Source organism: Convolutriloba macropyga, chromosome 3 (assembly GCF_964194025.1).
Source record: "Convolutriloba macropyga chromosome 3, txConMacr16.3, whole genome shotgun sequence".
Classification (NCBI taxonomy): Eukaryota; Metazoa; Xenacoelomorpha; order Acoela; family Convolutidae; genus Convolutriloba; species Convolutriloba macropyga.
In genome coordinates this window covers 69,430,011-69,447,514 of record NC_134470.1, presented here as the reverse complement: position 1 = coordinate 69,447,514, position 17,504 = coordinate 69,430,011, and the positions used below count along the sequence as shown (strand labels likewise).

At 34.9% G+C, this 17,504-nt stretch overlaps 2 protein-coding genes across 3 annotated transcripts; one reads left to right on the top strand and one right to left on the bottom strand.

Annotated features, from left to right (window-relative positions):
• Positions 1-266: 266 nt before the first annotated feature.
• On the top strand, positions 267-7,136 carry LOC142336407 (uncharacterized). Its single transcript, XM_075385211.1, has 7 exons — positions 267-466; positions 1,050-1,207; positions 1,806-1,922; positions 4,283-4,449; positions 5,437-5,533; positions 5,708-5,823; positions 6,109-7,136. Exons 1-7 carry the CDS (start codon positions 282-284, stop codon positions 6,193-6,195), a joined length of 927 nt encoding a protein of 308 aa, XP_075241326.1. The 5' UTR covers positions 267-281; the 3' UTR covers positions 6,196-7,136.
• A 5,573-nt stretch (positions 7,137-12,709) lies between these two features.
• Positions 12,710-17,216, bottom strand: LOC142337246 (lactosylceramide 4-alpha-galactosyltransferase-like). 2 transcript variants are annotated; one of them, XM_075386397.1, is made up of 3 exons: positions 16,319-17,216; positions 13,199-13,428; positions 12,710-13,010 (listed from the first exon to the last, which is right to left on the bottom strand). In XM_075386397.1, exons 1-3 carry the CDS (start codon positions 16,933-16,935, stop codon positions 12,760-12,762), a joined length of 1,098 nt encoding a protein of 365 aa, XP_075242512.1. In that variant the 5' UTR covers positions 16,936-17,216; the 3' UTR covers positions 12,710-12,759. The 2 variants fall into 2 exon arrangements, with proteins under 2 accessions (XP_075242512.1, XP_075242513.1); XM_075386398.1 differs by having other exon boundaries at positions 13,199-13,425.
• Positions 17,217-17,504: the final 288 nt, after the last annotated feature.

The window sequence follows — 17,504 nt, the reverse complement described above, 5'->3', positions numbered from 1 at the left end:
TAATTCATATTTATAGTTGCTCTATTCATGTGCGCAAAATGATAACATTTTTTATATACCAGCAGAAAAGCATTATACCAACACCGGCCTGTTCTTAGCTGTCATATTTCTTGTTATTATTACACTTTTTCGAGGCTGTACGTTTAGCGCAACATTGATACTTTTGGCGACAATGGTAACTTTTTTCTTAACATTTGGTTTTAATGATCAATTTATGCTACATATATATACGGTTCCGTGTGAAGTGTTCAGTGGTGTCGATTGACTTTAATTATTGTAACATGCAGTGCAAAATATTGGTACAAGTTTCAGAGAAGCCAATGACTTCTAACGCAGGTGGTGGTGGGAACAGCACTAATACATCAAGTGTGACAACCTCAGGAATTGGTGGGAACAATAATTGCAGGTTGCAACTCAACGATTCAGATGACGAGATGCTGCAAGACACGCCTATGCTCAGACCACCGTAAGTCTATCTCAATTTGAAGCAACTAACTATAAATGGGCATTGATCCAAAAAAATTAAAGGCCAGTTTTAAAATGCCAGGATATAGAATGCCGTTGATTTTCTTACATACGGTGACATATTTTGAAACTCGCAAATTCCACGTTATTCCATTCAAGTGAGGTTATTCCATTCTGCTGAAGCTGCATCAAATTTCTGAATGAAATCTCGAATCATCAGGAGGTTCAAGACGAATGCCAGATTTTTTCAGTGAGTACATCAGAGCCACGGAAATTTCTTCGGCTCTGATGTGTAGTTATCTCGCTATGCAATCAAAAGCAGCCATTTGGACTCTGAAGCTTTCTGGCCTTCTGAGTATTTTGTTAATATTCGTAAATTAAACTTTCACCCATTATTACTTTTTTTGCGTGTTATAAAATAATTCTTGCGAATTTAAAACAACTGAATCTTTTGGACTTCTTATACGCGACTGTTTTCTTTTGCAAACCAGTCAAAAGAGCGCGGAAAGTAGTTTCATATTTTTGGATTTTAAGTTTAAAATAGTGGTTTTGAACTGTTTTTTTAATTGGCTTTCAATTTACAGTCCCCTATTGAGAGAGGACAGTAACTCTGATCTATCGGAGGCGGGTAGTTCATCCCCTACCATGCAGAGTGCCAGGAGACACTGGAAAAAGGGTGCTGTGGGATTTCTCAGTTCAATGCTCATTATTGGAACCATAGGAGGCGAAGTCATCGACCAAGGTCAGAAATATAACGTGTCCTCAAAGTTTCATCGCAATCAAACAGTTCAAAATTACTACGCAATTTAGGCTTCAAGGCTAAAGAATGGAAATAGAAGCTCTCGATTTTACTCAATTTCTTCTTTAATTGCGTAATAGATATCAGATAACTTTTTAAATTATTAAAGATGTCTTCCGAAATCTAACGTTGATAATACAGAAAACAGAGTCCCTAAAATTTTAATTCAAATGCTTTTTTTAAAATAAGGCGAGTAAGCTATTATGAGTTGTTTATGTATTCTTAACGTGAAAAGTCATTTTGGACAATTTTTTTTGCCGTGTTTACACACGTCGACAAGCTATCTTGACCTCTAAGCGACACAAGTGTGAAGATAATTGATGAGAAGTTTAGCGTGATCGATTTAGTTTTCGTTCCTGTGCACCACTGAGAAAAGAGAGTTTTAAAACTGTTCATGCTTTCTGTAACAGAAACTGATTTATAGTAACTGGTCGATTAGTCATTTGTTAGTCAGTACATTGGTTTGAGCTGAGCAACAAATCCTTTCGGAGTTGTCTTCAACTTTGCTCGACTTTTTAAAACTCAATGTTTGCATGTTTAGTCAAGCTGCATGGAGCAACCAACAACGCACACGAGGCAGGAATGAGAGAGCAGCAGTTTGCACAGAAGGAGAAAGTGCTCGCTCAACTGAACTTGGCTGAATCTGCGTCCAGAAAACGTAAGAGCCTATTTTATGAATATAAACAAATTGGGTTAAGTATTATGCGTTTGGGAAGCTTTCTCCGACCTTAGCCTATCTAAAATTATAAGCATTATGTTGATTTATCCGGCAGTCAGTCTTTATGTATAAATGCTTAACCAATAATCTCTGAGCCGTTTTTAAACGCTAGCTTCTGGTTTTAGCCCCAAAGTTCTTTAAATATGGTAACGAGCTGTTTTAGTCATCTCACCTGTAATTCGGTGTCTTAATTTTTTTTAGATTCAAGGAATTTTCCTAACAGAAGTCAATATTTCCATATCAGAGTGAAAAATGTACTACCGTTAGTCAACAATATCTTTCTGTTTTTTTGACGCTACTCGACATTAGCTGATTGTCTCAAACGATGGCAAACGAAGCTTAGAAAAGATTTTAGATTAAGACGTCTTGTTTTTTCGTACATTTTAGAGAAACCCTTATGTATCCCTTAATTACTATTCCTAGCAGGAACTACATTTACCAGAAAAGAAAGTTTCTACGTTATTTGAAACTAATGACATACTATTATTCAATAATTTGTTCTCCATTTCAGCAAGTTTGATTAAAATTGATTTTTTAAAATCTTTATTTAATTGTTTATCTTAAGAATAAAACAAACAAAATTTAATTTTTACAATTGAAATTCCTCAAGAAGGGAGAGTACAAAAAACCAACAGGAGGGTTGTAAAAGGCTGAATCATGAAAAGAAAGTATGGCTTCAAAATGGAAGTTACGGTGATTAAATGCATAAGGTGTACTCAAAGGCAACATTATTTTTTTTAAATAATGCTTATTTTATTTTTTTTTTGGTTCTTTTTAGACAATTCTTAAAATTACTAAGTCGAAAAAAGATTCGTTTATTATTTGGGCTAGGGTTGCCCTTGGGCGCTTAGTTATGGCAAACTCTGCTAAATATTTGTGAGAACTGATAATGGATGCTCTGGTATCCCTAGGAGTTAACAGTAAAGCACAACTCAGACTTACCTATTAAAATGTTGAGGTTCTGAAGACACTATCAGGTTGAAACTTGCCCATAGTAACACTATCTTGAAACTGACGGCAAAACTTCTTCTATAATTTGTGTCCATCTATGTGTAATTAATACGCCATTCAGCTAAGATGTTTCCCAGTTTTACAAAACTATATTCTGAGGACATATTTAAAATTTGAGTCCATCAGTGGGAGGTTTATCAAACCTATAACATTTTACCTCGTTTTCGAATTTTTGGTTGCTCAACAGAAGTTTCTTTTTCGTACACCAATAATTTAAGGAGCTCATAGTCATGTAACTCAAAATTTGTTGCAATTTTGTTTTTTTCACATCTTTTCAATGACGTTTTCCGTAAACCTAAGCTTAAAACATGTTCTGAGAAATCTTTTTACGCAATCTATAAGGCTCATTTAATGCGACACACAGCCATATAAAAGAATTCCTTATGAATTTCCATATAAAATATGGATATAAATTCCATACAAATTTCCATATAAAAATATTCCATATTTAAATTCCATTCCATAACAAATTCCTCTAGGTTTTCTGTTTCTAGTTAAAACTAATCCAATCTTGAGCACGAGCCCTCTAACAGTCCGTCTTTGACTATAGTGTGAGAAATGCGAGTGTTGTTTAGCATTCAAACTCTATTTCTCATGCCAAAAGATAATATATCAAATTTATTCGTAGAAGCAATCAAAAGCAAAACTTATACGCCCACCAGGCGCACATGCAATTGTGCATAGATTCTTGCTATATAACAACATAATTTTTAATGGGGGGAGGCATGAAAAACGCTTGGGGGGGGGAGGGGCAGAATAGATCCAGAAGATTTACACGAACCACATTATTAATTGGCCGAACGCATTTTATAACGCATATAATAAACATCGCTGCGGTAAGCAGTGCTAGTCAGCGATGACAGGGAGTTGAATTAAGGTTTCAATCTTCCAATAGTTCCCCTGGTGCAATCTGACCTCGCAATATCGAGTGTGAGAGGTCTATGTTTTCTGCGCAATGCCCCGCACTTTTCCGCATGCAGAAAGTGTATCTTAAAACACGGTATTTGAAAAGGGTTTCCTCACAACTGGAAAAGAATATGATTCGTTTTTTGTAACGTAAAATAGGTTTTAGGCCAAACGACCCAAATGACAGTGAACTCTGTAGAAATATTTTGAGAAATACTGTTCCCAAAATGAGCCAATTTTTCATGGAAAAATGATCGGAAACCATGAAAGGATGGTAACGGTTGTTCAAAAATTGAAGTCACTTTATGAAAGAATAGCGCTACGCTGAAAAATAGTATGATTTTCTAGAGTTGAACTGATGCAATCTTGTTTTCGTGAAATAGGTTTAATGCATTTTGTGTACGATACTGGGATCCTGTCTTTCACTTCTCACGGGAGTCTGAAGAATGACTACGCGACAGTGACAGTTGTAAAAGAGAAGTCATACCCTGCAGCCAACCAATTCTGCTCATTCGCTGGCAGCTCTCTTGCTCAGCCAACAAATTTTCAGGTAAATTAAATGTTTTCATGCTTTTACCAACTTTTTGGATGGCATTTTTTGGTGCCTCATTTATGTCTTAAAATTTGTACCTCATAGAGGTAATAATGCAACTTCACAGCCTATGCAGTCGTAACGAATTGGAATTATAAATATTCAACAACAAAAAAATGATTTCCAATATTGTTTTCTTTGAATTCGAAAAAAGCGGGTCGAACTTAATTTTTGCTGTTAATTATTTCTAACTGGAAAAAGATGAACTGTATAGGGTCGTGGCATCAATCTTGCAGAAGCAGTAAATAGGGCAAAAATACGAGTGGTTTCTAGGCACAAACTGATATTTTGGTTCTCAGGGTTTAGTACGCTCCATGATTGGTTATAAATTACCTGTCTATTTCAATATTTTAAAGCTAGTAGTTCTAAAGTTTCTTTTGGTTTATTGAGTTCTAAACCAACATATGCGCTGTTTTGTGTTTTATGCTTATCTTTCTCTCATTTTTTAAATTTTTATGGCTCTGAACGTCAGGCGTTATTACGGTAGTCGTGATTTTATAACTTGAAGTGGAGTTTTGGAGGCGTGTCTTTTCTAACTATTAACTTTGTTGGAATGAATTTGCAGTAGGAAATGCCGTACGTGCTGGAATTTGTAGTAGTTTGAACGCTGAGAAAATTTGAAGACAGCATTGAAGAGAATGATTTTTTAATAGATTGCGTCGACAACCTCAGAGTAGTTCCGCATCTCATGCTATGTATATTTCGTGGCCGAAAGTTTATTTCGCAGCAATTTCGAAAACATACTGGCTGTTTTTTCAGATGTCTAGATACATTTGTTTAAAAGCAAAATCTGTTGTTTCAAACTATGAAGACCATTGTCAAAGGTGACTAGAGTTGAGCCAGCTTAATTCTACGGGAACAGATAGTTCTTCAAAAATTCGTGTTATTCAATTGTTATTCGAACGGTGTAACTTTGTCCCGAAGATTTTGTTGGGGTTGTTTTAGGAGTACCAAGCAATTGCCGTCGCTGCTAGAACAAAAGGAAGGTGTTACATTGGTCCAACTCGCAATTTCGATGGCATTACCTGGCAAACGCAGAATGGTTAATTTCTTCAAGTTATAATTACGAGCTCTATTTCGCAGCCACTTTTCCAAAAATTTTGCTTGCTCCCCTCTATATCTATAACTGCTTTACGCGTATGTTCTACTCCTTGGTTTCTTGGATCTTGTTTTAGTACTTATAGTTTTGTACTATCTTGCCCCAATATTGTTACAGGCAACACAATAGCCCTGGATAACTACTGGCACAAAGGTCAGCCGAGCAAATCAGTGGCATTCTCATGTGTCTACATCCTCAGTCTATCCAACCAAACAAGCATTTACTCCTCACAGGTACTGCATTCTTAACACACACAGTAGTGCTCCCTCGGTCTTAATTCTTAATCGAAATCACAACTCCTTTTGACAAATAATATTTGGATTTTTAATTGGATTTGTGGTCTGTTTTTCTGGTCTATACAATTCATGAGTTTGTATGCGATAAATTTCTTACTGGAAACGGAAACTAGATACCAAAAATATTTGATGTAGAGAATACATGATGAAACGCTATTAAAATTGTTTTTCTTCAAAATATGACAATACATAGATCTTAAATTTGAAAGTAGTGTTTTTTAGTGCAACGGAGACGACCCCTCAATCACCTGCTTCATATGTGAGAGGCCACAGCAACACGCTTCCAAACTGGCTTGGGCCAGCAATTAGCCGGTGTGTGTGTAACTGGCTCTTCCCGACCACATTCACAACAGATATAGTCACACTACAGAAATAGGTCAAACATGTTGTCAGAAAATTTGGAACCAACTTTTGAAGCCAGCGTCAATTTTGGAACAACTGCAAAGCAGCGAGAACTCTTGTGGTATTATCTGGTTCTGCCAACTTCGACTTTTCCTGCAATGGTTTTATAATACTTTAATCCTCATATCATGATCACTTTCGCCCCCATCTGCCCCCCCCCCCCCCAGTTTAATCGGAATTAATACTTGCAGTTGATAAGCTTTTGTTGGTTGGATTTCATTTTCTTCAATTCACCCTTACTGTTCGTTTTTGAATTGTTCATCATCAGTGCTTTCGCTAGTAATCAACTAGTAAGATATACGAAAAGCATATTCATTACTAACTGTTTACAAAGTAAATGATTATGAACCATTGCTGTTGGAAAAAGGATACTGAAGACATTTTGCGGACAGAGCCTACAATGAATCACTAACTTTTAAAATTTCAAACAGGTTGTTGTTATTCTCAAAAGATATACGCTGCCATTTCCTTGTTTTAGTAAAATTTAATAGCACAAGCGTGGTAAGACCCAGTTTGAGCTTATTTTTAATGGTTTCAATAATAAATATGATATGTTACTTCATCATTAACACGGGTAATTTCTTTCCAGGTCACCTGTTTCAATTTACGAGAATTTATCGTGTGCTTAATTGGTTTTCTGCGGAGCTATCTTTGTATTTCCATTACTGTGATTTACTTTTTCGTAGCAACCAAGCTTCAATTTGAGTAAATTTATGTTCATCGCTTAGTTGTTTGGTAAATTTGATGCCCATTTAAATTGATGTAGATTTCGAAAATCTTCAGATGTAATTTTCCGTTTTTACAAATTGTGAATTGCAAAATTTTTGCTGAATTGAGAATATTCGTTACTTTGTTTTTTAGAAAACACCGGCGGCTGCACATAATTATTCTGGCATTTATTTTTTATATTTTTTTATTGATCTGTGGATTTTAATTGATCTATGGATCTACAGAATTCCACAATTGATCTATTGCAATCTTTATAAAACTTCTTTTAAATAACTAATCAAGAAATGAGATTTAATCAACTACAATTTCCGATATTTTTCTGTCATCGTTTCAGCAATATGATTATTCTTCATTCTTTTGGGGTAATTGGTACCTGACATGGACAGATAAGCATTGCAATCTTTTTACGGTGTCCCGCTTTTTCATCCCCGTTTACTTAACCTCCTATCTTTTAATCGCAAGGGGTTCAATGATATGGGGTTAGAAAATGCGAGAACTCTTGTTACATTGTCTTGTTCGGCCTATTCCGAATTTTCTCCCAATGGTTTGTCTTTCGACTCTATTTTGGCCGAGTATAATAATTTTAATCCTGATATGATCACCTTCGCCCCCATCTTCCTCCCCCCAGTGTTATTGGAATTAATACCTGCAGTTGATTAGCTTTTGTTGGCTGGATTTCATTTTTAAAATCCATTTTTACTGTTCATTTCTGAATAGTCCATCATCAGTGCTTTCGCTAGTAAGATATACGCAAAGCATATTCATTACTAACTGCTGACAAAGTAAATGATTGTGAACCATTGCTGTTGGAAAAAAAGATACTGAAGACTTTTTGCGGACAGAGCTCACAATGAATCACTAACTGTTAAAATTTCAAACAGGTTGTTATTATTTTCAGAAGATAAATGGTGTGATAAATGACCTGGTTTGAATAAAATTTATTAGCACAAGCGTGATCAAACCCAGTTCGAGCTTGTTTTAGTTTGTTTTAAATGGTTTCATAAATGAATATGACTTGTTACTTCATCATTAACACGAATAATTTCTTGCCAGGTCAACTGTATTTAGTTACGAGAATTTATCGTGTGCTTAATTGGTTTTCTGTGGAGCTATGTTTGTATTTCCATTACAATGATTTACTTTTTCGTAGCCACCAAGTTTCAATTTGAGTAAATTTCTGTCAATCGCTTAAATGTTTGATAAAGATGATGCGCATTTAATTTGATGTAGATTTCGATAAAATCTCCAAATTTACTTTTTTCATATTTAAAAATTCTGAATTGCAAAATTTTGCTGAATTGAGAATATTCGTTACTTTGTTTTTTAGAAAACACCGGCGGCTGCACATAATTATTCTGGCATTTATTTTTTATATTTTTTTATTGATCTGTGGATTTTAATTGATCTATGGATCTACAGAATTCCACAATTGATCTATTGCAATCTTTATAAAACTTCTTTTAAATAACTAATCAAGAAATGAGATTTAATCAACTACAATTTCCGATATTTTTCTGTCATCGTTTCAGCAATATGATTATTCTTCATTCTTTTGGGGTAATTGGTACCTGACATGGACAGATAAGCATTGCAATCTTTTTACGGTGTCCCGCTTTTTCATCCCCGTTTACTTAACCTCCTATCTTTTAATCGCAAGGGGTTCAATGATATGGGGTTAGAAAATGCGAGAACTCTTGTTACATTGTCTTGTTCGGCCTATTCCGAATTTTCTCCCAATGGTTTGTCTTTCGACTCTATTTTGGCCGAGTATAATAATTTTAATCCTGATATGATCACCTTCGCCCCCATCTTCCTCCCCCCAGTGTTATTGGAATTAATACCTGCAGTTGATTAGCTTTTGTTGGCTGGATTTCATTTTTAAAATCCATTTTTACTGTTCATTTCTGAATAGTCCATCATCAGTGCTTTCGCTAGTAAGATATACGCAAAGCATATTCATTACTAACTGCTGACAAAGTAAATGATTGTGAACCATTGCTGTTGGAAAAAAAGATACTGAAGACTTTTTGCGGACAGAGCTCACAATGAATCACTAACTGTTAAAATTTGAAACAGGTTGTTATTATTTTCAGAAGATAAATGGTGTGATAAATGACCTGGTTTGAATAAAATTTATTAGCACAAGCGTGATCAAACCCAGTTCGAGCTTGTTTTAGTTTGTTTTAAATGGTTTCATAAATGAATATGACTTGTTACTTCATCATTAACACGAATAATTTCTTGCCAGGTCAACTGTATTTAGTTACGAGAATTTATCGTGTGCTTAATTGGTTTTCTGTGGAGCTATGTTTGTATTTCCATTACAATGATTTACTTTTTCGTAGCCACCAAGTTTCAATTTGAGTAAATTTCTGTCAATCGCTTAAATGTTTGATAAAGATGATGCGCATTTAATTTGATGTAGATTTCGATAAAATCTCCAAATTTACTTTTTTCATATTTAGAAATTCTGAATTGCGAAATTTTGCTGAATTGAGACTATGCAGTTTTTTGTTTTTTAGACAACACCAGCGGCTTTACATAATTGTTCTGACGTTTATTTTTAATACTTTCCTTTATTGATCTATGGATTGTATTTGATCTTTGGATTTACCGAATTCCACAAATGATCTGTTGCAATCTTTTTATAGCCATGAAGCGATAGCTGAGGCTGTTTGTGGCCTTCTATTGGTTTATTTTTTTCGTCAAGATTTTTGTTACGACCCTATGACGTCACAACCACTTCAAATCTGCTTTTTGTTCATTCGTTCATGCAGTTTCAACTCAATTGCGTGCTTGACGTCCTTTTTCACTGTTAGTGGAGCTAGTTTTTTTGTTCATTTGCTCGATTAAATTTTTAGTTACACGTGACTTACCTCACTCTTAAAAATGACTTTCTCACTCTGAAATTGAATTTTATTTGCTTTATTTCAAAGAGAAGGGCAAATGAGTGCTTGTCACTCTATTTGAAGTTTATTTAAGAGCAGCTAATAGAAACAACAATAAGTTATACAGATTCTTAATAAAAATCTAACATCTCAGCCCTCAATGATAGGAAAAAGTTTCTTTTTTGGTCTGTCTCTTTTACCTTCTTTTTGAGACTAAAGATCTATGAAGCTATTGCGGCTATTTTCTGGCAATTTGCCAGCTATGTTTAAAACTTTTAAATAATTAACAGAAAACGATAGTTAATTAACTACACTTTCCGATGTTTCTCTGTATTTGGTTCAGCAAAATGATTATTCATACTTTTGGGCTAATCGGTACACGACATGGACAGATAGACATTGCATTCTTTTTACAGTGTCTCGTTTTTTCACCCCTATTTATTTAACCACCTATCATTTAACCGCGAGGGGTGCAATTATATGCAGTTGGAAAATGAGTGAACTCGTGTTGCATTATCTGGTTAGGCCAACTCCGACTATTCCCGCAATTCTTTTGTCTTTCAGGCCGATCATAATACCGTGCAACAGGCCGAGTGTAAAGAGTTTTGTCTTATTTTGGCCGAACATAATACTTAAATCCTCATATCATGATCACTTCTGCCCCCCTTGGTTTAATTGGCGTTAATAGTTGCAATTGAATAGCTTTTGTTGGCTGGATTTTATTTTTAAAATATTTTTGTAATGTTTTTCTGAATTGTGCATCATCAGTGCTTTTGCTAGTAATCAACTAGTAAGATATACGAAAAGCATGGTCATTACTAACTGTTGACAAAGTAAATGAAGATGAACCATTGCTATTGGAAAAAGGATACTGAAGACATTTTGCGGACAGAGCTTACAATGAATCACTAACTGTTCAGGTTGTTATTATTTTCAGAAGATAAATGCTGGCATGACCTTTTTTTAATGAAATTTAATAGCACAAGCGTAGTCATGTCCTGTTTGAGCTTATTGTAGTTTTTTTAATGGTTTCACTAATAAAGATAATGTGTTACTTCATCGTTAACACGGATAATTTCTTGCCAGGTCACCTGCTTCAAGTTACGAGAAAATATCGTGTGCTTAATTGGTTTTCTGTGGAGCTAGTTTTGTATTTCTATTACCGTGATTTTTTTGTAGCAACCAAGCTTCAATTGAGCATTTATGTCCATTGCTTAAATGTTTGATAAAGTTGATGCGCATTTTAATTAATGTAGATTGCAAAAATCTTCAGAGTTACTTTTGATTTTTTCAAATTGTGAACTGAAAAATTTTGCTGAATTGAGAGTATGCACTTTTCTGTTTTTTAGACAACACCAGCGGCTTTACATAATTGTTCTGATATTTATTTTTATAATATTTTCCTTTATTGATCTATGTATATTAATTGGTCTATGGATCTACAGAAACTTCTTTAATAATAAACAAAAAATGAGATTTAATCAACTACAATTTTCGATATTTTTCTGTCATTGTTTCAGCAATATGACTATGTCTCATACTTGTGGGATAATTGGTACGCGGCATGAACAGATAGGCCTTGCATTCGTTTTCGGTGTCCCGCCTTTTCAACCGTTTTCAACCTATTCATTTAACCTCCTATCACTAACTGCGGGGTGATCAATGATATGGGGTTAGAATAGGCGGGGTTAAATGAGTCGTGAAAAGAAAAACTGAACTGTTGTTACATTTTTGATGTTAATTGCTCTCGAACGAAGTTTGACAATTGTAAACGTGTGTCTTTTATGAAAAATTTTTGCTTGACTATTTTTGCGCTTTTGTTCCAAACCATTCTTTGACTTCTCAAGTCAATTTTTTGCGCTTGACTTTATTTTTGAGTCACCTCAGTTGCTCTAACAGTTTGTTGCTAATATAAAGGCGATTGTGAGCTGTTCAGGTTTGAAGCCGCTGAAGCCTACTGATTAGGATGACAGATTGCTTTCCTGGAGGTCGCTCGTTCGACCACCTATGAGGGCGGAGTTTTTGCACCCATGAAAAATTTTCTAAGCTTCACCCTAAATTAAAGTGCCCCCGCTTGCCTTTCGAGAACAATTCAGCCAACGATAGTCGGTTTAAGTTTGCCTTTGCAAATCAAGTGAGCTTCCAACTGAAGATACATAAAATATCTCAATAGATATTTGATACGTCTGTATTACTGAAAAATGGTTCACAATCACCACGACAGGGAGCTTTTCCGTTTGTGCCCCCAGTTACAGAGCACTTGCTAATACATATTCAATCAAAACGTCAAATTACGCCACGTGCGATTTGATTTGGAAGTAATATGCACTTAAGTAGTGGAGGGGACGGAAACGCTCGCGTCTGGTAATAACTTGGGCCCTGAAAAGCATAATAATCCATGTGCAATATGACCGAATTATATCCTCAAGACGAGGATATTTTGCAAAACTATGCGAGAGCAACGTTAACAATTGTTGAAAATGGAAAATTAATCGCGTTTTTCTTGCATAATTTTACGGTGCGTTCAATAAAAGCGTTGAAAGAATGTAAGTTCAACGCTAAAAACGCATAATTCTGTAAATGAGACGCTAAGAAACGTATAATCATGTGCGATTAGCGGTACTAAAATATGTAAGGTCGACGCTAAAAATGGGCTCGTTTTTTCATCACAATTATCGTTGATCCTCAAGAAATTAACCGCCATTTTTACATATTTTTGCGCTTATTAGCCTTGGGACCTCGGCTCCGAATGGCAAATTAAAATTTTTTAAACCATTTGAATTTAAATAAACTGGTAGGAAATATGTACTTCAATTCAAAGGCTGTTATATCGCTTTCCTCGGATTACATTGTTTCAAAATTTCTCCAGATCGAAGAACGAGACTGGGCAGATTTTTGGACCCAAATATGATAGAATATTTTTGTTTGGATTGTAACTGGGCTGCTCTTGTCTTTTGGCACTGCCTGCAAGGTGGATTGTGAGGCTACATCTGATCATCTCTTCCCAATAATTGTCACTCCTGTCTGCCGTAGGGTACAATTCATTGTGAACCCATTGCCAATTTTGGGGTAATATAAATGAAGGCAGTATTGATAGATCAGCGGCTAAAATTAAGATGTATTATTTATGAACATGAGAAATGATTTGTCAGTTTTTGGAAAAAAATCTATATTGACTGGGGTCGCTATTCACTTTGCGTTGTAGAATTATGCAAAACTCTATTTTTTTGGAATGTTTTATTTGCTGTTGAATTCTTGGCCTGGGCAATTTGGCCATGAAGCACAAAACTCACATTCAAAATTGGGCACTCTTTCGTTGTCCTGCAGTCCCAAGTACATCTGAGCTGTTCTGGTAAACATACCGGGTCCCACGTGATTCCTTCCAATCTGGGGATTGAAAAATTTTCTGGTGTTCTTCATAACCTCAAGGAGAAATTCAGAACCTGCGTTGAAGTGGAAGTTACCTCCCGTTATTCTACTGCTCATTTCGACGCCTTCATCCAATTTACAGTTGAGAGGCCTACTGAAAATTTAGAATTCAATGTTTTCAGCAACATTTGTGGAATAATTTCCATTCTTCAGTTATTTTTCAGACGCAAGATAAAATATTGAATAGGAGACTGTCCCTAGTATGACCCTATTTCATCAAATTTAGATATCCGTTAAATTCTTTTGTTTTCCATCAAAATCGCAACCCGGGTCAAATTTTCAACGCTAAAATTTCCTTAAAATACGGAATTGCGGTGAGTGATTTCCAAAAATTGCAATTACTAGCAGTGAAAACGATTAAGATGATATTTCCATTGCTTACGAGAACAAACCTTAAGACAATGCACCTCTAAAAAACCACAGCTAATCTTCTTGCCGAAAAATTTTATTTTCACAGCTAAAAATGCCGATCTTAACAAAGTCACTGCATATATTTTGTTGGCGCCACTTCTAATCAGAAACAAGAGCCGTCAGACAGCAAGAAGTTAGCTTTGTAACTGAAAAAAGTTAGAATTTGTCAAAAATGGTCAAAACTGAAAAATTTTACAAGTTGGGACCGAAAACTTGTACACCGCCCCAATTTTGAGAAGGGAAAACCTCAGCATTCCGAAGTCATAGATCATGCTCAGGGTAACCTGTAAACTATCCATGGACCCCACGACCGTTTTGACATCAAACCCACAACTGTGGCTTTTAGCAGTTATATGATGAAAAATTGGCATTTTTTGATATTTTGTTATTTATTGATAAATTACTTAACTTGTTTACTTTATCTTACTTTAGGTGATCATTAAAGGTCAAATACCCTACATTTGAGGCATTTAGCGCTACGTAATAACCATTCATGCTTATGTCAACTAATGCAAATATTGCAGTAATTTGACATTTACTATGTAAACATTAACTTAAATCACTTTACTTGATTAACCAATCAGAAAAAAGTGAGAATGATTTTATAAATGATAATTACCTGATTATTTACTCTACCAAGACTTTTTTTAATAGTGCGACTATAATCTATTTAGAACCATTAGAAACTGTTATAAAGAGGAGTTGGCTCCCAGATTAGACTAAATATTGATTCTTTAACAACTTTAGTCTTTTTTTGGCTAAGTTTTGCTAGAGCTTCAGATCTTCCGAGTCTTAAGTTAGTTTAGTTTTCTTGACCAAAAGATAGCAACATTACTAACACTTGCTAAAACCTTACAAACTCAGCACAAGATCGAAGATAGGTTGTCACTAAGGATTTTCTTAACTTCAATCAAAGTTAAAGTTACAGTCCTTTAATACGTCCGAGCGACTAATTGTTTCCACTAGATCATTAGTTAATCGGATTCAGTGAAGAACCAGGCTGGCGTAAGGTTCGAGAACTATATTTCGGTTCCGCTGTGATTCTTGAGCAGCTGCAACATTTTTCACATTTAAGGGGAATGAATCTGATTTAAATTAATTAAAAATTGAAATTTTTTTTCCTAATTGAGTGAATATTAGTCATACATTGTTAAATAGTACAAAAACAAAAGACAAATAAATGTGTTATGGAATTGCAGGAAATTGGAAAATCTTTAAAGGGTCTCAACAAAGCCATTGCATACATTTCACATTTGAGTGGAATGAATTTGATATAATATAATTAAATACTGAAAATCTATTTTTCTTAATTGAATAAATATCAGTAATACATTGATAAAATCTACAATCGTAACAAAAATTAACGTGAATGACAAAAAATATCAAGTGGAATTGCAGGAAATTGGAAAATCATTAAATGCAAACCAGAAAAGTTTTACGAACTCTCTCCTCTACTCTACTCCACCTGACATGAAAATTTGTATTTTTCTGATCTAACTTCACAATATGATTGAAAAATTTTGGAATAACGCTAGTCCAATTAGGCAGAAAAAATTCAGAAATATAAACCCTTGTCGTTGGCAAACAAATTCGAGAAAAATTTCTGAGAAATTTTTACCAATTCCAACTGTGTTAACATTTTCCAAATTAAAATTTTTTAATATTTTTTTAAAAATGCAACCAATTTATTCCAGTGTAATTTGATTATTCTCTTCCAGATAAATGTGAATTAACCTTGCATTTAAAAAATTTAGTTTATCTCTTGTGGACAAAATTAGGGGCTTCTGGGTAACGTTCATGCAGTTTCGTTTTTGCGGGCATTACCTCTGTAGTTGCTATGGAAGTGTTTTTCTTACTCTTTGCCAAATTGAATATTCCTTTCTAATGCGGTCTAAAAATCATATTTATTTAAAGGCCTTTGTTCGCTCCTGAGGTAACTCTCATTTTGGCTTTTTTAAAACAAATTTTGGTTTTTCTGTGCATATTAACTTTTCATGAAGCAGGCGAATTCTCTTGGTAGCATATTTCATAATAATTTATGACTTTGAAAAAATAAGAACCCTTTTATATTAGCTGCTACAACTTTTAAGGGAGCAGATTTTTTTTAAATGAGAGCTGAAACGACAGGTATGAATTGCGGGCACTTTTGTGACTTTTAAGATCCAATGCATAGAGCACATCCACATAATCACTATCAACGTTAATGATTTTTGTTGAAATCATGATATATAGGTTCTGCATATGGCTACACTGCCGATGTTATAAATCAGGAATGTAGAACGCGTGCTCTTTGCGTGTCATCTCTTGATCTAATATATTTCGGCCTCCCAGCCTAGTGGACATATATCTTTTTCACCACCTTGGAGCACTTACTTTTTTAAAATACTAACGTGCTATATAACAGACACATAATTTGTATGAGGGGATCTTAAAATGGCGGGGGGGGGGGGGGGGGGGTGAAAAGGATTAGATCATCGTTTTCGATCTTGAATGTACAATTTTTAGAAAAGTGATCTTGATAAAGAAAAGTTTTCAATGCAGAACGTGCTTGTCAATTCATGCTAGTCACTTACACAGTCGTTTTGTATTCCGATCCAACCGAATTCGTAACATTTCTGAGGCTTTTCAACGTGAACACGTCAAAGTCAGCATAAAAGCCTCCATATTTGTAAATTAAAGCACTTCTTGTCATGTCACTCAAATGAAGACCTCTGTACTTATATTTATCGCCCACCATTCTTTGCTGTATTCCATAAAAAGGTGTACCTTCAAACACTTCTCGAATGTTTATATAGAACAGCTGCATTTTTTGAGGATAATAATTCTGAACTAGTTTGCAAAGATGGACGTTTTTCTCTATATTGATAAAAGCTTTCGTGAACAAAACTTTTACAGGGAGATCCGAATTTCGAATAGCCGATTCAACGGAGCAAATTTCTCGCCCGCCCATTGAATTGTCTTCACTCCCACTATTGACAGAAATGAAAAACATTTGAGTGTTGTTATTCGAAAACTTTGGGGAAAATTTCGTCAATTTGAACGAATCGAGACATTTGTTTTCGGGTGTGACTTTTGCTAACGAAGTTTCTAACGTTCTTTCATTGCTCGTAAAAGGCGCACGTAATATTGCACACAAGGCAAAAATAGTCATAAAAACAGCAATCAAGATTTTACGTTTAGCCAGGATCATTATTCGTTTTGGAATAAAATTTTTAGTTGAAAAACTATTTGAACATTATAATTTTGTTGAGCATTACTGCGTGTACACTAGAGATAGTCAGACAAGATTTTTCGAATGAAAGTGACACTGTAGTAGAAAACAGCGACCAATGTAATATACTAACAATGGTGTGCTGATCAAGTTTTTGCTAATCAACTATTTTATTAGTAAAACTAACAAACACGTATATTACAATTTGACAGTCTAGGCAGAAAAAAGCTAGAAGTGTGATGCGACTGTGCTTCAGTAATTAAAACTATGATGATAGGCAATGCGCCTTTACTCATCAATTTCAAACTTATTTAAGACAAAACATTTGATCAAAAATTGAAGACGCAAAAACTATGCTTCAACTAGTCAAAGCGTGCAATTTGCCCACACTCTTAGCAAAGAAAATTTAAAGCTTCTAACCTATTGATGATATCATCTAATCCGATAGTCTTCTGTCGTTTCTCGGCAAATTATTGCCACGAAGCACACAATGCATGCTATGCGACATTCTGAAATTAATTATGTATAAAAGCGCTGGTGATATGGCC